This window comes from Ovis canadensis, chromosome 6 (genome assembly GCF_042477335.2).
Source record: "Ovis canadensis isolate MfBH-ARS-UI-01 breed Bighorn chromosome 6, ARS-UI_OviCan_v2, whole genome shotgun sequence".
Lineage (NCBI taxonomy): Eukaryota > Metazoa > Chordata > Mammalia > Artiodactyla > Bovidae > Ovis > Ovis canadensis.
In genome coordinates this window covers 33,322,419-33,338,464 of record NC_091250.1, presented here as the reverse complement: position 1 = coordinate 33,338,464, position 16,046 = coordinate 33,322,419, and the positions used below count along the sequence as shown (strand labels likewise).

General features: G+C 41.7%; 1 protein-coding gene across 3 annotated transcripts in view; it reads left to right on the top strand.

The window, feature by feature from the left end:
• SGMS2 (sphingomyelin synthase 2) overlaps positions 1-16,046 on the top strand; it is a 93,706-nt gene that overhangs the window by 64,689 nt on the left and 12,971 nt on the right. For all 3 annotated transcript variants that reach the window (XM_069593544.1, XM_069593545.1, XM_069593546.1), the window contains exons 2-3: positions 5,597-6,296; positions 9,823-9,940. In XM_069593544.1, the coding sequence (XP_069449645.1) occupies positions 5,842-6,296; positions 9,823-9,940 (573 nt within the window). In that variant the 5' untranslated portion in view covers positions 5,597-5,841. The remainder of the gene's footprint in view (positions 1-5,596; positions 6,297-9,822; positions 9,941-16,046) is intronic.

Here is a 16,046-nt window from a genome sequence, read left to right as displayed (position 1 = left end):
TTTTTTAAAAATATTTCCTGGGATTTCCCTGGTGGTCCCACGGTTGAGAAAACCGCCTTGCAATGCAGGGTAGGTTTGGTAGGTTCGATCTCTGGTCGGGGAACTAAGATCCCACGTGCCCCAGAGCAACTAAGCCTGCATGCTCCCTGTGCGTGCTGGAGCCCACGTGCCACAACCTCTGAGGCTGCTTGCCATCACTAGAGAGTCCGTGTGCCACGCTGAAAGATCCCGAGTCACGCAAGGGAGAGCCGTGTGCCGCAACTAAGACCCAACACAGCCAAATAAATAAATGTTTAAAAATATTTCCTAATGTTGTTCTAAGGATTAATTATATAATGCCCAAAGCACAGTGCCTGACACATATTTGGAAACTATTATATTGTGTTTGTTTTATTCTACAGCTTGACTTTTTCATGGCTTTATGGTGACAATTGGGGTTTTTTTTTTTTTCTTTTTAAAATTTTATCTATTGATTGATTGATTTCCATGCCAGGTCTTGGTTGCTGCACAGGCTACTCTCTAATTGTTGTGTTCAGGCTTCTCACTGTGGTGGCTTCTCTGGTGGAGTACAGGCTCTAGGGTGCACAGGCTTCAGTAGTTGCCCATGTGAGCTCAGTAGTTGCAGCTCCCAGGCTCCAGAGTACAAGCTCAGTAACTGTGGGGCAGGGTGTTAGTTGCTCTGCAGCATGTGGGATCTTCCAGGATCAGGGATTGAATCTGTGTCTCCTATATTGGAAGGCAGCCTCTTTACACTGAACCACCAGGGAAGCCCCCTGGGTTTTCTTTTTTAAGGGCTGGTAAAGCTTTAGTAGTCTGTTAAGAAACTCATCAGCTCTTTTGTTTCCATTGATCATTCAACTCTGTTTCAAAACCTTGTTATTCTTAAGCCTTTAAGCAACATCTAAGTCTCTTTCATTCATAATTGTAATTTGAGGATGTTAGCAACACATTCTCTTTGGTCAGTGTTTAACCTCTATCTTCAACAGATTACATCTTTTTAAACATTGAAACCCACATATAGACTTCAATAAGTTTCCTTAACTTTTAAACTGTATTTACACACTTAATACATCTTATCTTTTTAACCACTCCAAATGTACAACCAGGTCAACATACAACTTTAACAAGCAACGTGCTTCTTAGCCTGTTGACTGGAGCACATGTCTGTGCTTAGTCTCCTCTGTGGAATGCTGGCCGGGAGCCTCAGATCAGAGCTGGGAGTGAGTCATGAGCCTCACACTTGCACCTTTTCTTCAAGCCTTGAACCTCTGTCACATTGCTCCTTTTCCATCTTTGGTAGACCATGAAATTAAAAGATGCTCACTCCTTGGAAGAAAAGTTATGACCAACCTAGATAGCATATTGAAAAGCAGAGAGATTACTTTGCCAACAAAGGTCCGTCTAGTCAAGGCTTTGGTTTTTCCAGTGGTCATGTATGGATGTGAGAGTGGGACTGTGAAGAAGGCTGAGCGCTGAAGAATTGATGCTTTTGAAGTGTGGTGTTGGAGAAGACTCTTGAGAGTCCCTTGGACTGCAAGGAGATCCAACCAGTCCATCCTAAAGGAGATCAGTCCTGGATGTTCATTGGAACGACTGATGCTGAAGCTGAAATTCCAGTACTTTGGCCACCTCATGAGAAGAGTTGACTCATTGGAAAAGACTCTGATGCTGGGAGGGATTGGGGGCAGGAGGAGAAGGGGACGAGAGAGGATGAGATGGCTGGATGGCATCACTGACTCGATGGACGTGAGTCTGGGTGGTCTCCAGGAGTTGGTGATGGACAGGGTGGCCTGGCGTGCTGCGATTCATGGGGTCGCAAAGAGTCAGACATGACTGAGCGACTGAACTGAACTGAACCTCTGATAGGAATTACTGAGGCAAGAATACTGAAGTGGGTTGCCATGCTCTCCTCCAGGGGATCTTCCCATCCCAGGGATTGAACCCAGATCTTCCACATTGTGGGCAGATTCTTTACCATCTGAGCCACCAGGGAAGCTCAATAATTCTGGAGTAGGTAGCCTATCCCTTCTCCAGGGGATCTTCCTAACCTAGGAATCGAACTGGGGTCTCCTGTGTTATAGGCAGATTCATTACCATCTGAACTGCCAGGGAAGCCCTCTACACTTATCCAGATCTAAATCTGTACCTAATTCAATACTGCATCCTTCTTCTATAGAATTTATAGACTTGTCTCACAGTTTGGTAGTTACTGTATCCAAATACAGTATGTTAAGTATATTATGATGGCTGTAATTTATTTAACTCCCTATTGTTGGATATTAGAGTGTTTCCAATTTCTGCTTGTAGATGTATTGAAAGCATACTTGTGGAAATATTTTATGTACATCCTTATTTCCTTGGGATAAATTCCCGAAATAGAATAACTGGGTGCCATTGCCCCAATATTAGTTGTGTAATGCAATATCTACTGATACAAAGCTTCTGCTGCTCCCATTTTTACTCCTTCATGAAGCATAGAATCATTTTGTCAAATTACTATTGAAAAATACTACTGGGATTATTAAGAGAAAGTGATTAATGTATTTTAATATGGTAAGATCAAACCCTTTATGGTATAATAGAGGTAAAATAAAACATATAAGCAAAAGTATGTATTTTCTTATAATTTGACAGATCCTGAAGTTCCCTTAGGGATGAAAAGTATAGGATGTTTTTTCCCGCTAGATATTAGAACACATATTACACAGCTAAAATTGTGATTTTGGCATTGAAAGAGCATAGCTGTATATATATACTTTTGTTCCTACTGTTAAGTGCTTTCTACCCCCCCAAATCAAGTGGATACTGAATTTTATCAGTGCCTTTTAAACATCACTCAAGATGATCATATCTTTTTGGTTTACATTTATTTTTTTTTTTGGTTTACATTTCTTTGTATTTAGTAAAATACAAATTATAATCATTTCCTAATTCGCAAGCTTGTATTTCTGGAGTAAATCATACTTTGTTCTTAAAGAAAAAAAAAAAAAGCCCTAGCAAAGCGAGGTTACTGTACTAACAGTTTCTGAATTTTGCACTTGCCTTCAAAAGCAAGATTAGTCTATAGGGATCTTAAACTTTTAAAATATTATCTAGACTAACTTGCAGTATTTTGCAATGGAAGAAGACTTGGAAAGCTTCTCATCTGCTTGTGCTCTGGCGGAGTATACCCTAAACAAATGACCTAATGGGGTTGCCAGCCTCAGAAGGAACCGCTGTGGTTCTTGTCACTTTCCAGATACTTGCTGGTAGGAAAGTCTCACCGTGGGAATGAGTATGTTGTAATGATCATCGTGATGATGAACACTGCGTCCCAAGATTGGCTGACACATGATGATGTGCTTTGTATGTTTAATCTTCTTAATGAAACCCCAAGGAAAACATCAATCCTGCCACTAATGACAATAAACAGGCTTTGTATTCACAGAGTGCTCTTCCTCCCAGGAGCACAAAGCTCTTTATGATTAATTATTTCAGTCATTCTCACACTTGTCCCAGTAGGTAGATAGCTGGATGCTTCCTCTTTAAAATTAAAAAAAAAAAAAAAGGCAACTATTCTGTTCTACATTCTATGTTCCAGAATTAGGTAGCTACCTTTTAAGGACCATCTGTATGTCTACTAGAGTGGACCTGGGTTTCAAAATTACAAGCTTCTTTCCCCTACAAACATCAAACTCAGAGCAGTTGTGGAGTAGTGAAGTTGGATGGAATTTGGATGATAGTTTGGCCAGATGCTATGAGTGGTGTAGCCTGAAGTTGGCAAAAAGAAGCAAGTGATGGCTGACCTAGTGCTTCCGTACCTCCATTAGAAGTAGTTGTCCATGGTGTTGATGGTTTGTTTTGGAAAATACCTTACTGAGGCACCTCTTCGTTATACCTAGTCTTCCCACAACACTGAGCCAGGGCACTGCAGAGAGTCTCTCTGCAGAGAGAGGGGCCCTGGTCCTTTCTCACGCTGCTCTGATGCCTTAGTATCTGGAGGCTTTTCCCAGGGCCAGGAGAAAGGTGAGGGGTACTTGCTCTCAGCGGATCTCCATCTCTTAGTGATCCTCCTAGCCCTGCCAGGCTAACTTTCCTCTTGCTTTCACTTCCTCGGAAATGGACAGCGCCTTTCTGTGGACACGTCTTTGGGGACACAACTAGAGCTACATTCTGATCTAGCCATCCACCTCCTCCTCCTTCTTGCAATATGCCAGTCAGTCTTCAAAGCTTCATCACTTCAGTTCTGCCTCTTCAGTTAGACTTTGAGCTCTTTGGGTGGCATTCTGGTTGGCGTGTATTTTTTTTTTTTAACTTCTTTTTATTTGCCCGTACGTATCCCTCAGTGTTGGGACATTTAGGTGCACAGTAAACATTTCTGGTTGATCTGTTTGCCATTCACAGCTGTCAACAAATACTGCCTGTCCATACCATCTGTGCCATTTTAACTTTCTTTCCTTGCAGTTTCGTTAAATAAAGGCTTGGCTGTCATCACTTTTTTTTCCTCCTCCCAATTTCCACCCCCTGAGGTCACTCTGAAAGGGAGGTCTTTAAAATGCAAAAGCTTGTGCTTAAGTTGTGCAGTGTCCTCTGCGAGGGGACTAATTACGAGGTTTGGAAGCCTCTTCAGGTGGCTGGGATCTACAGCAGGACGAAAATACTGCTTTCCTAAATTGAGAACAGCTGGAGCTGTATTGCTGGCCCATATAAAAGAGGTGGTGCTGTGGTGCTCTGTGCTGTGGAGAGGCGTCTCTGCTCTTTGGGGCCTGTGGAGCTTCAAGCAGAGAGCACCTCTCGTCCCTGGTGTCCTGGTGGGTAAGTCCTCTGAGCTGGTCCTCTGGGTGCCCGCTTCTATTGTCGCACAGAAATTATGATGGCTGCATGGAAATGTTCTCAGTTACTAATTCACCGTGTTGGTTGTAGTAAATTATTTTCTTCTTGCAGAAACCAGTATAACTTGCTCCCTAAATGAGACATAGCTAGTAAGGCTTTGGTATCTTTTCACTGTGTTATTTTGTAGGCTGTCAGCGTTTCTTCTGTATGGTGTGAATCTCTGACTGTAAAAGGATAAACAGAGTTAGTACCGTTTAAAATATCTTGAATGTGTTCGGAAAAGTAGTCACTTAAAGATTACTATGAACATAGAAAGTCGACAAATTCACAGAGTAACAATTACTCCATACATGTAAGCAACTCATCACAGTTTTTTATTCTTTAAGCTTCATAGAGAAGATGCCATGTTAGGAAGGAATGATATGATCTCTGGGGAGGTTCTGGCTTATTATGACTTCATGGTTAGCAACAAGTGATACTGTCTGATGAAGTGTTTGCAATGCTGGGTCCTGACTTTTATTTAAAGAAATTGAAAAGGAATTGTTTATTAGAATGTTCCTATTTATACTGAAATCAGCTCAAAAAGAGAAGAATTCCGAGATGAAACAACTCAGTGTTTTATAAATAAACTCCATCTCAGCAGCTTTTAACTATGTTCTGACGATATATTTATAAAGCAAATGGCTTTGGTATTTATTTCCTTATTTTGATAATGTTTTTGTTTTGGATGGTTGGCAAGTGGACAAGCACGGTTTCTGAACAGAGTTCTGTTTTGTTTTTCCAGGTGGGATAGTAACATCTTTGGGGGAAAGAAAATTGGCGTCCTTTCCTGAAAGTGGTAAACGTATAGCAGATGGTGGCCCAGGAGGAACACTAGAGAGATGGAGACCATCTATGTTTTATACTAGGAAACAAGATCAGTCTTAAGAGTCCATGTTGATCTTGGAAATAGAAGGATTAGAAAAAGTCGAGTTTCCGCAAAGAACAAGAACTTTACCATCTCCTTTTTGACCTGAAGACCAGGGGACAATGGATATCATAGAGACAGCAAAACTTGAGGAGCATATGGAAAATCGAACCAACGACCCTGCAGACACTTACACGAGACCTCCTGAGCCTGTCGAAGAAGAGAACAGAAATGGCAACAACAAACCTAAGAGCTTGTCCAATGGGCTGCGGAAAGGCACCAAAAAGTACCCAGACTATATCCAAATTGCTATGCCCACAGAAGCGAGGAACAAGTTTCCCCTCGAGTGGTGGAAAACGGGCATTGCTTTCGTGTACGCTCTTTTCAACCTCGTCCTGACAACCGTCATGATCACGGTTGTGCACGAGAGGGTCCCTCCCAAGGAACTCAGCCCTCCACTCCCAGACAAGTTTTTTGATTACATAGATCGGGTGAAATGGGCATTTTCTGTATCAGAAATAAATGGGATTATATTAGTTGGATTATGGATCACCCAGTGGCTGTTTTTGAGATACAAGTAAGTAAGGTCTAACATGTTTTGGGGGTTTGCCACGGGAGTTTATATTTAAGTGAGTAGATGTGTGATCGAAATGCTCTTTCTTGGTTTTATCTGATAACTTCAGTCTTATCCAGGCACTTGAAGAGATAGAAAGATCTACAACCTTGAGTAAATCCAGTCATTATTCCATCAGCATTTATTGAGCAACTGTATGGAAGTGGCAGGTGTGTATGAAGGTACAGAAATGCTGTGGTGGATGACTCAAAGCTTGTAAATTTAAGGTGCAGTTCTGATTTCAAGCAACTTGGCACTATGGTATGTGCATGGTACATTAAGAGGCTTGGAAAGGAATACAGTCACTTCATCATGCTCGTGTTATTCCAGGCTCTTGACAGGTGGGGAAAGTAGTCGGCTGTTACTCAGAATGTGATGACTGTATTGGTCTACAGTCAATCACAGCAGGCTTTGAGGTTTGCCTCTCTTCAAGAGTTCTCAGATTTTACATTTCTTTTCCATTTGCCCGTTAGCAATTCAACCACAAGAGTTTGCTTAATAAACTGCATTTAGACCTGGGTCCATGCAGTTCAGGTTTTACATACCTGTAGTAAACAGGCCTTCTAGTTTCCTCACGCCATCACAAAGGAGCAGCCAGTTCACTGGCTTCAGTCTTCCCTGTTTAGAATAGCAGAAATCAGGAAGTGTAGTAAGCCAGGTACTTTTGCTTTGAAGACACTTAAAAATAGGACAAAGCTCTGAAGTGGTTATTTCTGTTTCCCTGTGAATTCAGACTGCTAGCCCATTTAAAAAAAAGGGGGGGGGGGCTCAGTTCCTCTTTTCTTCTCAGCCATTATTCAGATGTTTTCTCTGCTAAGATTCTAGTAATTAAGTCACAAATTTAAATTTGGTCAAAACATTGCCCACAAACAAGGCTTTTAAAAGTATAATATATGCTAATGTATTCAATACACTTCAGAGTCAAATAGGATTTCAGGGTTAATGCCACAAGATCATTTTTTGAAGAGAGAATTTATGCTGTATTATTTTTTCAATTGGTTGTTGCTTTGAGATTTGAAGAGTTCAATCTATCTTTGCTGAAGAGTTCTACATCAAGTTTGCAATTTTTGAAAACTTGTTCCACAAACTGAAGTCATTCCTGAGCATTTTCTTGTAAATAAAATATTTCTCTCAATATGTATAAGTGAATCATGTAGCTGTCAATTGTCTTAGAACTTTTTACAGAAGGTGTTGGTTATGACATGCTTCATGCTAAAAGCTAAAAAACTTTTAGCGTTTTTCTTTTCAGTGTCTGGAATGGACACACTATAAGAGAGACTGCTCAGGCCAAAGGTATTTGCTCTCTTTTATTTTAGAGCAAAGTTTTATTCGTATATGTCCGTGAAAATAGAAATGTCCCAGGGTCTGGTTAGCAGCTGGCTTCCAGCCCGAAGTACTGTTTTGCTGTGTTTGAATGTTCATCCAGAGGATTGTTGTTAACCTGCCTTTCCATGGCCATCTTTGGTTCTACCACATCAAAACTTGAAGTCACACAAGCCAGCCATGCATTTTAATAGCATCCACTGATTTGGTCACAGTCCACCAGCAAAAACTTGTTGGGGAAAATCGCACTAATTTTCCTTTTTCAGGTAGATTTGGATCTAACATTTTAGTAACTGGTAGAGTACTTTTTATAACTTGTTTTGCACATTCCAGCTGAATAAAAAATTCTACTTGTACTCTCACTCTCTCACTTAAGAGCACCTTCAAAGCGATGGGGGAAAAAATAATTGGCAGTAGTTCTTAAACTAAATAAGACTGCAGAGTGCATATTTCACCTCTAAGTTAATTTTCTGTTCTAAGTACTGCTGAACTGTGAATACTGGAGTGAATATAATCGACTCATAATAATTCCTGCTTATTACTTCACCGTGTCTAACAGCATGGAGCACAAATCAGCGCTCCTTTTGAGCCTGGGGTTGAATCAAAGGGAGGATAGTTTTTCACTTAACCAAATGGAGACAGTCAGCAGTGTTTATCACCTGTTCCTTTTTAGTACTAGTAAAGGCAATGCTAGAATAGTAAGCCTTTGAAAGAAATGCCTTGCAATAAATAAATGCTTTCATCAACTAGTCAAGGTGGTTTTTCTCTATATATTTTGATCCCAGAAACCCTGGAATCTTCTTAAAATAGCTCTTGGAGACAGACAGCTAAAATTATATCTGTACATAATTCTTTAAATTAGAAGTCCCAACAGTTACCTGAATTAGACCTTGATCCACAGCAGATTGCAGTCTCAGAGAAAACTTAAAATATGCCACATGCCTGGAACTGTCTGTTTTTCCAGAGATCTTTGGGAAGATCTGGTTTGGGAAGTTTGAGAGCTCTGAAAATGGGGGACCTGGAGTAATATATTGTATGTGCTAGGAAAGTTACAACTAGTAATTCTAAGGGCTTTGTGGGTCTCACCCATGTCTTAATCCCCAGAGCCCAGAGTTTATAGACCCATCTCTGACTGCACAGCAGGGCCATCTTCAGAACTCTTTTTTTTTTTTTTAATTTTCTAAAAAATATTTATTTGGCTGTCCTGGGTCTTAGTTGTGGCATGCAGGAGCTTTAGTTGCAGCATGTGGTATCTAGTTCCCTGATCAGGGATCGAACCCAGAACCCCTGCATTGGGAGCAAGGAGTCTTAGCCCCTGGGCCACTAGGGAAGTCCCATCTTCAGAACTTCCCATGCCCATTCAGGAACCCATGAAGCAGTGGTGCAGACAGGGGAAGCCTTTCCCTTTGGAGACAGGGTGCTCAGAGCCAGCTTCTAGGAACCACTGCCTCAGACTAAGGACTCAGAGGGCAAAGGACAGGACTAATGTTAGTCAAGACAGCTGTCTCCACCAAAACATACAAAGGGAAAAAGGACTTGTGGCTTTTTTTTTTTTTTTTTGCCTCTTTTCATCAAGAATGCATAAAATAAGGGTGAAATTTACAGCTTCACTCTTAAATATCCTTAAATGCACGAGGACCCTTTGACCGTCTTCAAAATATAATTCTCTGAAAATCTCTATAGTCATAGACAAAATAGTTCATGCCGAAGTTGTCAGAATATTTTTGGATGGTCCCCAAATAACCCTTGCTTATATAACTTAGGTTAAATGAGTTGTCCCATTTCCCTATGTGCCCAATTATGTAGTATCACCTTAGCTCATTACTAAATTCCTCTGTGGCTGTGGCTCGCTTATACCTGTGCTGTGTTCCTGAGAGAGGGCTTATTAATGCAGTGGGTTGACTGACAACATAGAGAGGTTCATTGAATTCTCTGGCAAAGAGTGCTTTTTTAAGGAGTGGTGGTTATTTAACCTTTAAACTGCTTTAACTCACCAGAGACTCATCACACCTTTGGGGCCCAACCCACCTAGATTGATCACGGTATGTGAATCTTTAGTTCAGAAAACTGCAGATATTTTTTATTCTGTTAAACCTTATTTTATATTGCCTTTAGGATCAGAAAGCCCCAGTAAACCTATTTTTTCCCATCCCTATTTTTCCCTTAGGTCAATAGTGGGGCGCAGATTCTTTTTTATCATTGGAACTTTATACCTATATCGCTGTATCACAATGTATGTCACTACCCTCCCGGTGCCTGGAATGCATTTCCAGTGTGCTCCAAAGGTAAGCCCCTCCGAATTACCCTTTAGAGGACGTTAAGCAGTGATTGGGCACCTGCTCTCTGTTATTTGTTCTCCTAGACACACTCATACGTGTTAACTGAAATCTAGCACATTTTCTGCTTTGCTTTAGATTTTGTGGGGGAGAAATGAAAATGTGGTAATAAAATGTATGTCTTTGTGCATAAAACTTTTATTTTCTGCTACCCGGAAGTTACTGCCGGATTTTGGACTCTGCTTTTTTCGCCTTTTCATTTTCTCATTCATCCAGTCATTTTGGAAGTATTAAGTTCCTATTGCATCCCAGGCACTGTATGATAGCAATGACCAAAATGAAGTTCTCCTCCTCTGAGAATGTATATTCTTATGGAAGAACAGCAATGAATAAATAAAGTCATAACTTGTTACATGGTGGTGGGTCAAATAGCTATCAGTTGGAGTAAGGGTGAGTAAAATAAATAAAGCTGAGTAAAGGGTGAAAGGGACTGTGAGGGTAGGTACTATATTTTATATAGGCTTCCTCCACGGCCCAGTGGTATAGAATCTGTCTGCTGATGCAGGAGACGTAGGTGCCATCCCTGGGTTGGGAAGATCCCGGGGAGAAGGAAGTGGGCCCTCACTCCAGCATTCTTGCCTGGGAAATCCCATGGTCAGAGGAGCCTGGTGGGCTACAGTCCATAGGATCGCAAAGAGTCAGACATGACTGATCAGCTGAAACACGACAACACTACTTTACAGAGTGGTCAGGAAAACGTCTTCAATAAGAAAGCTTTTAGCCAACCAGGCTTAGGGAGTGAGCCATGTGGATGGGGTGAGAACTCCAGGACAAGGAAATAACCGTCATGGTGTATTCCAGAAAAGCAGGGAGACCTGTGTGGCTGAGCAGAGTTGTGAAAAGTTGAGATGATGCAGCCACATATTTCACAGGACCTTTAGCCCACTGCAGGAACTTGAACCTTGGTGGTGACTGTGATACTGAGGAGAAGTCATTCCACTTGGGATATATTTTGAAGGTAGAGCAGACAGGATATACTAATAAGTTGGACGTGGGTTTAAGAGAAAGAAATCAAGGATGAACTCAGAGGTTTTAGTAACTGGAAAGACAGAGTGGCCTTTTGCTCAGATTGTTGTCGTTTTTCATTTGCTAAGGCGTATCTACCTCTTTGCGGCCCCATGGACTGCAGCACGCCAGGCTTCCCTGTCCTTCACCATCTCCCAGAGCTTGCTCAAACTCATGTCCATCGAGTCGGTGATGCCATCCAACCATCTCATCCTCTGTCACCTGCTTCTCCTCCTGCCTTCAATCTTTCCCAGCATCAGGGTCTTTTCCAGTGAGTCAGCTTTTCACATCAAGTGGCCAAAGTATTGGAGCTTCAGCATCAGTCCTTCCAATGAATATCCAGAGTTGATTTCCTTTAGGATTGACTGGTTTGATTTGTTTACAGTCCAAAAGAATCTCAAGAGTCTTCTCCAACACCACAGTTCAAAAGCAGCCATTCTTTCCCACTCAGCCTTCTTTTTGGTCCAACTCTCACATCTGTACCTGACTACTAAAACAACCATAGTTTTGACTATATAGACTTTTGTCGACAAAGTGATGTCTCTGATTTTTAATACACTCTCTCAGTTCAGTTCAGTCACTCAGTCGTGTCCGACTCTTTGCGACCCCATGAATCGCAGCACACCAGGCCTCCCTGTCCATCACCAACTCCCGGAGTTCACTCAGACTCATGTCCATCGAGTCAGTGATGCCATCCAACCATTTCATCCTCTGTCGTCCCCTTTTCCTCCTGCCCCCAATCCCTCCCAGCATCAGAGTCTCTTCCAATGAGTCGACTTTTTGCATGAGGTGGCCAAAGTACTGGAGTTTCAGCTTTAGCATCATTCCTTCCAAAGAAATCCCAGGGCTGATCTCCTTGTTTGTAATAACTTTCCTTCCAAGGAGCAGGTGTGTTTTAATTTCATTGCCATAGTCACTGTCTGCGGTGATTTTGGAGCCCAAGAAAGTAAAATCTGTCACTGCTTCCACTTTTTCTGCTTCTATTTGCCATGAAGTGATGGGACCAGATGCCATGGTCTTAGTTTTTCGAATGTTGAGTTTTAAGGCAGCTTTTTCATTCTCTTCTTTCACCCTCAGCAAGAGGCTCTTTAATCCCTCTTCACTTTCTGCCATTAGACTGTTATCATCTGCGTATCTGAGGTTGTTGATATTTCTCCCAGCAATCTTGATTCTAGCTTGTGATTCATCCAGCCTGGCATTTCACATAATGTGCTTTGCATGTAAGTTAAATAAGTAGGGTGACAATATACAGCCTGACATACTCCTTTCCCAATTTTGAAGCTGTCCATTGTTTCATGTCCAGTTCTAACTGTTGCTTCTTGATCATCATACAGGTTTCTCAGGAAACAGATAAGATAGGTAAGGTGGTCTGGTATTTCCATATCTTTAAGAATTTCCCACAGTTTGTTTTGATCCACACAGTCAAAAGCTTTATCGTAGTCAATGAAGCAGAAGTGGATTTTTTCTGGAATTCCCTTGCTTTCTCCGTGATCAAACAAATGTTGGCAATTTGATCTCTGGTTCCTCTGCCTTTTCTTTCTAAACCCAGCTTGCATTTCTGAAGTTCTTGGTTCACGTACTGCTGAAGCCTAGCTTGGAGGATTTTTACCATTACATTGCTGGTGTGTGGAATGAGTGCGATTATATGGTAGTTTAAACACTTTGCCATTGCCTTTCTTTGAGACTGGCATGAGAACTGACCTTTGCCAGTCCTGTGCCACCGCTCAGTTTTCCAGATTTGCTGACATATTGAGTGCAGCACTTTAACAGCATCATCTTTTAGTATTTTAAATAGCTCAGATGGAATTCCATCATGTCCACTAGCTTTGTTCATCGTAATGCTTCCTAAGGCCCACTTGACTTCACGCTCCAGGATGTTTGGCTCTAGGTGAGTGAATCACACCACTGTGGTTATCTGGGTCATTAAGATGTTTTTTTGTATAGTTCCTCTGTGTATTCTTGCCACCTTTTCTTAATCTCTTCTGCTTATGTTAGGTCCTTACCATTATCTGTCCTTTATTGCGCCTACCCTTGCATTAAATGTTCCTTGTTATCTCCAGTTTTCGTAAAGAGATCTCTAGTCTTTCCCATTCTATTGTTTTCCTCTATTTCTTTGCATTTTTTATTGAAGAAAGCCTTCTTATCTCTCCTTGCTATTCTCTGGAACTTTGCATTCAGCTGGGTATGTCTTTCCCTTTCTCCATTTACCTTTTGCTTCTCTTCTTTCCTCAGCTATTTTAAAATTCTCCTCAGACAACCACTTCACCTTCTTATATTTCTTTTTTTCTGGGATAGTTTTGGTCACCGCCTCCTATACAGTGTTACAAACGTCTGTCCATAGTTCTTCAGGCATTCTCTACCAGATCTAATCCCTCAAATTTATTTCTCACTTCCACTGTATAATCACAAGGGATTTGATTTAAGTCCTACCTGAATGGCCTAGTGGTTTTCCCTACTTTCTTCCATCTAACTCTGAATTTTGCAATAAGGAACCGATGATCTGAGCCATAGTCAGCTCTAGGTCTTGTTTTTGCTGACTGTGTAGAGCTTCTCCATCTTTGGCTACAAAGAATATAATCAGTGTGATATCTGTATTTACCATCTGGTGATGTCCATGTGGAGAGTCGTCTCTTGTGTTGTTGGACAAAGGTGTTGGTATGACTAGTGTGTTATTCTCTTGAAGAACTCTGTTAGCCTTTGCCCTGCTTCATTTCGTACTCCAAGGCCAAACTTGCTTGTTACTCCAAGTATCTCTTTACTTTCTACTTTTGCATTCCAGTCCCCTATGATGAAAAGGACATATGTTTTTTTGGTGTTAGTGCTAGGAGTTCTTGTAGGTCTTCATAGAACCATTCAACTTTAGCTTCTTTGGCCTCAGTGGTTGGGGCACAGACTTGGATTACTGTTACGTTGAATGATTTGCCTTGGAAATGATTGGAGATCATTCTGTTATTTTTGAGACTGTACCCAAGTACTTCATTGTGGACTCTTCTGTTCACTAAGAGGGCAGCTCCATTTCTTCTGCAGGATTCTTGCCCACAGTAGTAGATATAATGGTCATCTGAATTAAATTCACCCATTTCCTGAGACAGAGTGTGAGAATGGATACTGAGACTATTGTAAGCAGGATTTATAGTTTCTCCAGGTAGAATCATTTCTCAAGAGAGCTGTTAATCATCTTAGACTCCAGTGTGCCCTGGTTTATAAAAAAGGAAACATGCAAATCATGTGCTTTCTGGGCAAGGGAGTAAAGCCTAACATTTTTTACTGAACACTAAGCAGATGTCCAAGGTGGAGGGAAAAAATAGAGTTGTTCTAAAGAAATCAACAGTCTCCTTCACCAAATATAGGTGTGGTTTGAGAAGCTCTAATTTTCTAAAGCCATCAAGGCAGAAAGTGTGTGTAATTAAAACAGTGTACATATTGAATTTAAACATTGGCTGATTTTTAGTGAAACTAATTTAAGGCATGGGAGAAGTTCAGAGGCATAATAAATACTTCTAAGGGGTTATTGTGGTGGGTTAAATGAGGAAATGGCCACAGGAGAGAAGGCAAGCCCATCCTAGTAAAAGGTGTGATTTACAGGGATGAATTGCTATGATTACAGAAAGAAGTAAATTAGAGATTATCTTCTATGGAAAACATACAATTTTCAGAAGCCACAAGAGCAAATGTTACTGCTGAATAACTGAGATGCAAAGACTCACAAGGAAGCTCTAGGGACCTCCTTGCTAATCAGCCCCTGTGTTCAGTTGTCAAGACCCAGAGCCTCTTTCTGAAGCATCAGCAGGCTTTAGGTGCCTAGATTGTGGCTCAGTAAAGCAAACACACATCAGTTTGTTTGACTAGAGAGGACGTGGTTTGACAGAACAGGGAGCAGAATTGCATTTTAAATGTGGTCCAGCCTCCGGCTTCAGCGCTCCTTAGATTTGTGGTTGCAAAACTGTTAGAGAATATACCTGTCTCCTCTGCTGCTGACTCTGTAGAATGCCCTTAGTGACTGAGAGCAATGACAGAACTCTGTGTGCTGAAACCACTTGCTCTGGAAGGCTGTCTGACCGGCCACTGATGCCTGACGTCACTCGTTACGCGCTGGGTGTGGTCACAGAAGCCGTTGCAGAGAAAGGCCCTCGGTAGAATCGTTGACTTGCAGTTTCCTGGTTGCCCTCCTTCCATCTCCATCCTAGGGTTGAAGTGCTTAGGTTATGATTTGCTCCATCCCACCAACCCAAGCTTTGGTTTGCAGGCACATCTGAGTTCCAACAGTTGTGTTTAGATGGATGTTGGCCTAGTTATTAGGACTCGCATGAAATACTTTAGGTTTTCAAATCCCTTTTTCCACAGGAAATATTGGGCTGGCACAGCTACTTTGCTTTTCCTGAGAAAGCTGCCCTCTTATTCTTGCTGTAGAGGTGCAGAGGACCTCTTTTCTAAATTGAAGGGAATGTATGGATGGTAAGGTTTCTGGTTTGGCAGCAGCCAAGTTGATCTCTTTTGTACCTAAGTTATTTTGGGGGGAAATGGTGTGTCAAGGTCACAGTTGGAGGAACCCTTGAGAACACTGAGCTCTGTTTTGGCTATTATGATCAATGCTTCTCTTTCTGCTTTTTTACATCTTCAACTCTATATTCAGAAATAGCATGGAATGGTATAAAAAATGAGGAAATTAAGAGGAACTAGAATTTTAAGTGGTGTCTGATGGAGGTCCCAGTGAAATAGAACAGATCTAGGGCTTCTCCGCAGGAGACCTAGGTTCGATCCCTGGGTTGGGAAGATCCCCTGGAGGAGGGAATGGCTGCTGACTCCAGTATTCTTGCCTGGAGAATCCCATGGACAGAGGAGCCTGGCGGGCTACAGGCCATGGGGTCGCAGAGGGTCGAACATGACTGAACGGACTGAGGATGCGCACACACAGGAAATAATCCATTAATCTCAACTCTGTTACCCGTCCCTTCCGCAGTTTTCTTTCCAAGAAAACTCCTCTCTCCCTCGTTTTAAACTTCCTTTCTTGAAGTTCTATTTGGCATTTATGCTGAGCGTGTTCTGACGT